This window comes from Phoxinus phoxinus (assembly GCF_949152265.1).
Source record: "Phoxinus phoxinus genome assembly, chromosome: 2".
In the NCBI taxonomy this organism is placed as follows: Eukaryota; Metazoa; Chordata; class Actinopteri; order Cypriniformes; family Leuciscidae; genus Phoxinus; species Phoxinus phoxinus.
In genome coordinates this window covers 10,674,275-10,683,055 of record NC_136877.1, presented here as the reverse complement: position 1 = coordinate 10,683,055, position 8,781 = coordinate 10,674,275, and the positions used below count along the sequence as shown (strand labels likewise).

The window sequence follows — 8,781 nt, the reverse complement described above, 5'->3', positions numbered from 1 at the left end:
GGTCAGATTGGATGGACGTTGGTAGCTTAACAACCGGTCCTGAAGGCGGAGAAATAATTCCCATCAAAAGAATAACTGACTCCTACCCTTCCATCTGCTCAGCACCAAAAGAATTAGATTGCCGTGCAAAACTTTACCCTGAACTTTCTCTTTCACAGCTTGGCCAGGTTGTGATATGTAATGCAAAAGATGGGCTTGTGTGTCTTAACAAAAATCAAGATATAACACAGCAATGTTTTGATTATGAGATTAGAGTATTCTGCTGTGATGGAAGCTGTGGCAGTACCACAGCACTGCCACCAAAAATACCTTTGCTTACTCCTACCCTTGGATGCAAATGCCATTGGTCAGATTGGATGGACGTTGGTAGCTTAACAACCGGTCCTGAAGGCGGAGAAATAATTTCCATTAAAAGAATAACTGACTCCTATCCTTCCATCTGCTCAGCACCAAAAGAATTAGATTGCCGTGCAAAACTTTACCCTGAACTTTCTCTTTCACAGCTTGGCCAGGTTGTGATATGTAATGCAAAAGATGGGCTCATGTGTCTTAACAAAAATCAAGATATTACCCAGCAATGCTTTGACTATGACATCAGAGTATTATGTTGTCATGGTAAATGTAGCAGCTCCACAGAGGCACCAACAACTATTTCTAAGGTGTCAGCTTCAACAACAACAAAGCCATCAAGTACACCTTCAGAAACTTCTACACCTTCAAATACATCAAAACCAAACCAACTTAGTCCTACCTCTCCATGCATTTGTCATTGGTCAAAATGGATGGATTTTGGTAGCCCAACAACAGGTCAGGAAGGCGGTAAACTAATACCAGTCAAAATCATCACTGATACATATCCAACCACTTGCTCAATACCACAGGGAATTGAATGCCGTGCAAAACATTATCCTGGACTTCCTGTTTCAAAGCTTGGCCAGACAGTAAAGTGTACTCTTAAAGATGGACTTGTTTGCCTGAATAAAAACCAAAATATTACCCAGCAGTGCTTTGACTACGAGATCAGATTGTTGTGTTGTCATCGAGACTGTGTTAGCGCATCTCTATCAGCAGCATTGACTCCAGCTTTACACAATTTCTCCACAAGAGTAAGCACCACCACTGTACCCACAACAAGAACTATGACTACAACCATTTCAGAAACATTTCCTTCTAAATGTATTTGCCAGTGGTCAAAATGGGTGGACTTTGGCAGCCCAACAAAAGGGCCTGAAGGAGGTAAACTAATACCAGTCAAAATCATCACTGACACCTTTCCAACCACCTGCTCAATACCACATGGAATTGAATGCCGTGCAAAACATTATCCTGGACTTCCTGTTTCAAGGCTTGGCCAGGCAGTAACGTGTAATCTAAAAGATGGACTTGTTTGCCTAAATAAAAACCAAAATATTACCCAGCAGTGCTTTGACTACGAGATGAGATTGTTGTGCTGTCATCGAGACTGTGTTGGCGCATCTCTACCAGCAGCATTGAATCTAGCTTTACACAATTCCTCCACAAGTATAAGCACAACCACTGTACCCACAACAAGAACTATGACTACAACCATTTCAAAAACATTTCCTTCTAAATGTATTTGCCAGTGGTCAAAATGGGTGGACTTTGGCAGCCCAACAAAAGGGCCTGAAGGAGGTAAACTAATACCAGTCAAAATCATCACTGACACCTTTCCAACCACCTGCTCAATACCACATGGAATTGAATGCCGTGCAAAACATTATCCTGGACTTCCTGTTTCAAGGCTTGGCCAGGCAGTAACGTGTAATCTAAAAGATGGACTTGTTTGCCTAAATAAAAACCAAAATATTACCCAGCAGTGCTTTGACTACGAGATGAGATTGTTGTGCTGTCATCGAGATTGTGTTGGCGCATCTCTACCAGCAGCATTGAATCTAGCTTTACACAATTCCTCCACAAGTATAAGCACAACCACTGCACCCACAAGAAGAACTATGACAACAACCATTTCAAAAAAATTCCCTTCTAAATGTATTTGCCAGTGGTCCGACTGGATGGACTTTGGCAGCCCAACAACTGGGCCTGAAGGTGGTGAAATTGTACCTATAAAAACAATAACGAACACACATCTTAACACCTGCTCTGCTCCAACTAAGGTTGAATGCCATGCAAAACTTTACCCTGGAATACTACTTTCACAACTGGGCCAGGTAGTAACATGCAATACTAAAGATGGACTAGTTTGTTTAAACAAGAACCAAGGTGTTACTAAGCAATGTTTTGATTACGAGATTAAAGTATTATGTTGTCATGGATTGTGTGGAATATCATCAAAAAATTCACAAACAGATCAGTATTTTTCCCACAGCACAAATATTACCACTCCAAGTTTGCCAATTATCACAGGTTCATTAAGAGGTCACAAAACTGCACATCAAGATTGTGTCTGTGAAATTTATGGCGATACGTTTAAGCCAGGTATTGCTTATTTCTTCTTCTCTACTTCTCTAAAAACTTTTTTTATATATTCTGTATACACATTTATTTATGATTATTTTGTTGTCCTACTAAATAAAATGCATATTTAATAATGAACATTTTCTCTTAATCACAGAATCAGAAATTTACAATAAAACTGATGGTGATGGATGGTGTTACATTGCAAAATGTGTAAAAACAGAAGAGAAGAAGTGTGATGTGATAAAATTATCACAACCCTGTTTAACAGCAGCATTGCCTTCAGGTCACAACTGTGATAAAAATATGCCTCCCCTTACAGTAAGTGCTTTTTATAATTAAGGTTCATGCATAATATTTTATATAATCCAGATTATATTACTTTCTTTTAGTACAACACCGCTTAATAACTATTCTTCTTTCTTTTTTTAGAATGGTGAATCTATTCATGTGGGAAATTGCTATATAGACACATGCATAAATGGTACAATGGAGCATAAACCAGTACACTGTGATCCTGTAGAGTATCCTGTGTGTGATAACAAATTTCCCCCCATAAAAGTTGCTGACGAGTCTGGATGCTGTTTTAAATATGAGTGCCAATGTGAGTTAATTGTTATCTAATGTTCTATTGAAGTATTGAGTTACTGTCTATATTATAACTCAATATGTTAATTTGTAAACTGTATGTTTCAGGTGTCTGCAGTGGCTTTCTCAACCGACATTATGTTACATTTGATGGAAAATATTACCCTTTTCAAGGAAACTCCACTTATGTGCTTGTGCAAGAAATTGATACAAAGTATAATTTTAGTGTTGTAGTTGTTAATATCTGTGATTTTGAAGAAAGTATTTCCTGTCCCAAGGCCCTGAAGGTTCGTTACAAATCTTCTGAGATCATCATGACTCAGAGGTTTTCTGGTGGAAGTGTAATGAATTTGGTAAATAAGCTTTTTTTTAATCTACATTTTACAATTTCAGATTCCTTCTGTGACAAATTCCTTTTAAATATCTCCAACCAAGTTGTTTAATAGCTGTTAATCTAAATCACAAAATTTGCATTATTAATAATACACACAATAATTAATATTGTCTGTGTTCATTTGTAAAAGAGATTGTGCTCCCCTCCCCCCTCTCCCCCCTCCCCCTTCATTATGGGAGATGACACGCACAAACTTTGTGTCATTGCTTGCTCGCTTCACAGTGACGAAGCTCTGGTCTCACCAGGCTCTCTTTGCAGGGGATGGGAGCCAGGCATCTTCACCTCTAGCTCTGAATAGCTAGATGTAACAGGAGTTGGGGTGGAGATTTCCAGTAAGCCCCCTCCTCTCTTAGCCCTGTGTACAAGCAGCTGATTGAGGTGATGATCCGTGAGACTTAGACTGGTCAGCAGAAAGAAAAGAAATTGCTCCAAGCAGGCTTGATAAGCGATTCTATGTGGGTCATCGACGCTCCCCACTCGTGACCCTTTCCTTTCTCCCCAATCTCCACACTGAGGTGTTAAGATCATGGGGGAAACAATTTTCGGCTTGCTCAGTAACCTCCGCCGTGTTTAATTATTAGAATGTGGATGGACAGTGTGAGCACAGATATGAGAAGTTTCCCCGAGTTAAAGAGGCACTTGCAGGCTATCTCTCCCCTGGTGTGGCGTCGTCTCTGAAGGCTCTGGTCTTGCCTTCTAAGCCATGTCAAACTACATCTATGTGGCGGCGTGTCATGCTTTGGTACTGCCATAGATACGGTAGTCGATAGTTTCAGAGAGGTGAGGGTTCAGTCTGCAGCATTCAAAAAGTTAATCCCCCTTTTTGTCCAGGGTCCATCAGCACCCGTAACATCTCCTGACCCAGTGCCAAGTATTATTGCTTGAAGGGAGGGTCAGAAGGCCAGCGTGGCTGTCTTCAGGTCCCGTAAGGTGGATTTCAGGGAAGTCATTTCAGCTCGTTGGTCTGAGGACTTGAAACCATGAGATCTTTCTTAGGTTTTCTATAGGCTATGTTAGTACATAGATGTACAGATGGAGTTTAATGTAAGGCTGAAGATGGTGTCTTATGAGGATTAAAGAGAAAATTAACAAGTAAATATAGTAACTTGTGCTATGCTACTTCTGTTTTGTTGCCCTCTTCAGCCCTTTGTAGGGCGTGGGAAATGAGGAACGGACCTAGATTATTCTCTGTGGAAACCCTGCTTAATGATTACATAGGGGTTTAGGGCCAGGGAATATGAAGAATTGCCTTTAGCATCCAACTCTCTTGTCTGTTGCCCCCACCAACTTATAGTTATGGAGGCAATTTAATTAATTTAATTTTAATTTAGGGAAACAATATGGGCAGAATAGAAGATGGACTAAGTTGCTTTTAAAGAGCTTTACAATTTGCAGAGGCCTGGGGATGGCTTATGTGACGGAGCAGTAGACTGCCCTCTTCCAGTGTGGAAGTTGTCGGCAGACACAGATGAAGCTGTGGCCTCTCTAGTTAGCTTTGGTCCTAGGGGCTCTAGCAAGGGATTTCTTCCTTTTTACCTACAGATTACCTATAGGTTTTTGGTCTTAGGACGAGTCTGTTGTTGAAGGCATCCCTACCAGAAGTATTAAGGGGGGCATCTGAGCTGCGGAACATTTCCGCTCCTATAGGCACTAAGGCACTTGACTTCACGTGGTATGCGTCTTGTATGGCAACCCTAGACTCAGACACTTTGGGTTGGGCTATACATTTTTAGCTGCACTTTATTTTCACAGCTGGCTTACAGGTATTTATTCAGTATGTTGTAGTAAACGTTCCCAAAGCATCAAAACAATGAAGCAGCATCAAGTTCCCCTACATTACCCGGTTTCCTCAGAAGGGAACAATAACTGTGTCGTGTTGACATACTTCAGGCATGCCTGCACGTCTTTCTTTAGACAATTCAGGTTGATTTAATGTGGATATAGACATGCCAGCACACCCAGTGACATCATATGACTGCCGTGGCCAAAACGAGGTTGGCATGATTTCACACGTGCTTCTGACATCAGTTCCACCAAAGCTTTCCCAACACCATGACGGAGTGTCTTGTACCTTTTTAGGGAACCGGGTTATGTAACCCTGAGAATTTTAATCGATTGACTTTTTCTGCGAAATACATGTAGATAAGTACCATAAAATGGAATGTTCAGGACATATAAGTTCATGCTTTGATTTATTTTTTTCTTTTATTTTTTTAGATTTATGTTAACCACAAGGAAGTCAAGTTGCCATTTCAAATTAAAGATGTCCGTGCCATAGAGAATGGCAAAGAGTCTCTTGTGGTCATATCTGAGATTGGTGCACAGATCTCTTTTAATGGCACAATGTTTTCCATCAACCTCCCATGGCAAAAGTTCCATGGTAACACAGAAGGCTATTGTGGTAGGTTCACAGTCTTGCTAAAATGATTATGTACAGATTAAATTACACTGCTAGGTTGTCTGGGTACAGTAAATACAGTAAAGTCTTCTTCTTTTTTTTAAAGTGATTTAATGTTTTGTGAATGTGTAATTTTTGTACTTTATATTTCCAATGATATTTCAAACAGAAATTATTATGATTATGATTATTTAATACTGTATGTCTCAGTCTTGTATTCAGGGACTTTTTAAGCTCTATTTTGTCTTTTTAGGTGTTTGTGATAATAACCACACAAATGATTGTCGCTTGCCAAATGGTACCATTATATCATCTTGCCAAGAAATGGCTCCATATTGGTATGTTCATGACAACAACAACAACAACAACAACAACAAAACCCTGCTGTCACCAAGACAACGGCCCACATCAGTGCCATGCCCTTCTTCTGCAATATGCAAAATCATTGAACGCAAGTAAGCATGTCATTAAACTATTCTTTAAAAACAAGAATAATGGCATATATGATGAAAGTAATACTGGTTTGTGAATATATTTTCAACTCCTGATATTATGTAGTTAATGAAGATTTCCAAAAAGTTGTGCTTTCCTCTATTAACACAATTTATTTAAAAAAACTCAACAGGCTTTTTGAGAAATGCCATAAGTTTGTCCCTCCTGAGCCCTATGTCTCAGCTTGTAACATCGATGTGTGTAACATGAACAACGAAACAGTTGGCTGTGCCAGACTGCAGGCCTATGCTAAGAAATGTGCTATGGTAGGAGTATGTGTTGACTGGAGAGATGCTACCAATGGAATGTGTGGTCAGTATATTTATTATCTTAACAGAACTGCAGCAGAATGACTTTTATTGTTGTATTTATTAACACATTGCACATTTTTTTCATTCAGATTTTAAGTGTAAAATGCCACAGATATATGTAGCATGTGGTCCTCAAGTGGAACCAACCTGTGATGGAAGGTATTTGAAATCTTGAAAAATATTCTGCACACTTAAGAATGTATATATATATATTAAATTTGCAATATAGAAAAGTGAAGTTGGATGGAAATGATTAATCATTATTTGTTTTGTATGATTTTAGATTTGATATAAAATATTTACATGGCAATAATGCATTCGGAAATTTGAAATCCATGCAATGGGAGGGATGTTACTGCCCAAGTGGTACCACACTTTTGCGACATAATTCTAATACCTGTGTTCCAAGCTGTGGTAAGTATAATTAAATATTTATTATATCAATGCTTTGATCACCTTTAATGTCTCGTATGTTGGTGCATGTCTATTTCACAACGCACAGACTGTACTACAGTTCTACCTTAATTTTTTGATGTAAGGAATATACGTATTTGCACTATATGGCCAAAAGTATGTTGACACCCTATTATAATTAACTTGGCTATTCCAGTGAAAACAAATCTACACAAGAATTATGGGAATATTGTTTGAATACATCTGGAATTGGCTTTGCCACCCATATACAGTGAAAATCGAAACTAAATCAACTACGAAGCAAAACAGGCTTAGAGCTGGGTTCACAAGATTGATTAGCAGATTTGAATCGTTATTCATGTTGATGAACCGATATCGATTCTTATATCCCAAAAAGTCAGTCAGCTAAATGCATCAGTCTGCATTGGTTATTTCACATGGTGGAAATGCATTTTGCCTTGCATAAATTATTAGATTTTATTTGTTATAATACTTAATATAATTACTTTGGATGTTAAAATATTTTTCTTTTATGAGCAGGTTATAAGGACGTCCCAACTTCTTTCGGTTATCATAAACTTGGGGCTGCGGTCTGAGGTTCGCAGTTCCCCACCGTACACCATTCAGCACAGACTCAGATTTAAGCTACACACCAGCACCAGAACCAAAACCATTTTTGGTAAAAAAGGGATGACACAGAACGGTTACACATGAATCAACATGTTTCTTTTAAATGTTAAATGTTTATTTTATTTTGAAAATGTTTGTTAAACAAGTTTAAATGTAGGTAATATATAAATTAATAAAATGTATAATTATGCTGTATTTAGAAGTGCATTCATACAATATAAAGGGCATATTGTGTAAACAGTGGTGGTGTAGTTTTTATTTTATTTATTTTCACTAAATTTAACTAATTGAATAAATGTTGAAATAAAATATTTGTGACATGTGAATTACTCCAATATCCAAATTGGTTGCTCTCAATCTCTAACAGTCATCACTGTATCAATATGTTGTGTGAGATTGTTTTTAAAAGCTACACTATGTAACCTTTTAACAAAAACAATTCTTTTTTTTTTTAATGTTATGTATTAACCTTTGCTGTAATTGTCCTATACTTTTATTTAAAAGGCATTATTAAAGTTGGCATGAAACGGAAGTTGTGATAGTCTTTTCTTCCCGATTGTGACATATTTCCAAGTGGCATGGCATCTGGAACAAGAGAAAATGTAGGGCTGGACTTGATTTTGTCCATGCAGAATTGATTGATAAATTGGGCATGGATAAATATAATAATAAATGAATGCAATAGTAGGACATAAAAAACAATAATTGTCAATTTTAATTTCATTCTTTAAATTTAGGATTATAACATGGAAAGTACAGCTCAATTAAACTAGCATATAATGTTTTACAAATAAATTCTAATTTAAAAAACAAAAACAATCAATGGCTTCATAATGTATGTTTGGACTAACTGATGAATCCAAACTTTGTGTCTGCTTTGAAGAGTGTGATGTTAGCCTTTATCCCCGCAAGAACTCCACATGCCCAGTAGGATACAACGAAAAGATAAAAATAGTGTGTGTGTGTGTGTGTGTGTGTGTGTGTGTGTGTGTGTGTGTGTGTGTGTGTACTGTTACCTCATAATTCAAATAGCTTAAAAAACATAAAAAACTATGTTTTATTAAAAATGTAAAAATGCAGAATGTTTTCTGTGATGGGTAGGTTTAGGGATAGGGGCA

At 37.8% G+C, this 8,781-nt stretch overlaps 1 protein-coding gene across 1 annotated transcript; it reads left to right on the top strand.

Moving 5' to 3' along the window:
* The first annotated feature begins 203 nt into the window (after positions 1–203).
* On the top strand, positions 204–8,193 carry LOC307012224 (mucin-5AC-like). Its single transcript, XM_079638637.1, has 10 exons — positions 204–2,457; positions 2,594–2,757; positions 2,869–3,040; positions 3,133–3,377; positions 5,636–5,819; positions 6,070–6,271; positions 6,442–6,620; positions 6,709–6,778; positions 6,903–7,033; positions 7,574–8,193. The coding sequence occupies exons 1-10, from the start codon at positions 357–359 to the stop codon at positions 7,627–7,629; spliced, it is 3,504 nt and encodes a 1,167-aa protein (XP_079494763.1). The 5' UTR covers positions 204–356; the 3' UTR covers positions 7,630–8,193.
* Positions 8,194–8,781: the final 588 nt, after the last annotated feature.

What these genes read in the sequence shown, in the direction of transcription:
- LOC307012224 (XM_079638637.1), top strand. Translation starts at nt 357, where the DNA reads ATGGACGTTGGTAGCTTAACAACCGGTCCTGAAGGCGGAGAAATAATT. An exon ending in AAAATATGCCTCCCCTTACA is followed by an intron (nt 2,758 to 2,868) that starts GTAAGTGCTTTT and finishes TTCTTTTTTTAG; the next exon opens with AATGGTGAATCTATTCATGT. An exon ending in GAACCAACCTGTGATGGAAG is followed by an intron (nt 6,779 to 6,902) that starts GTATTTGAAATC and finishes GTATGATTTTAG; the next exon opens with ATTTGATATAAAATATTTAC.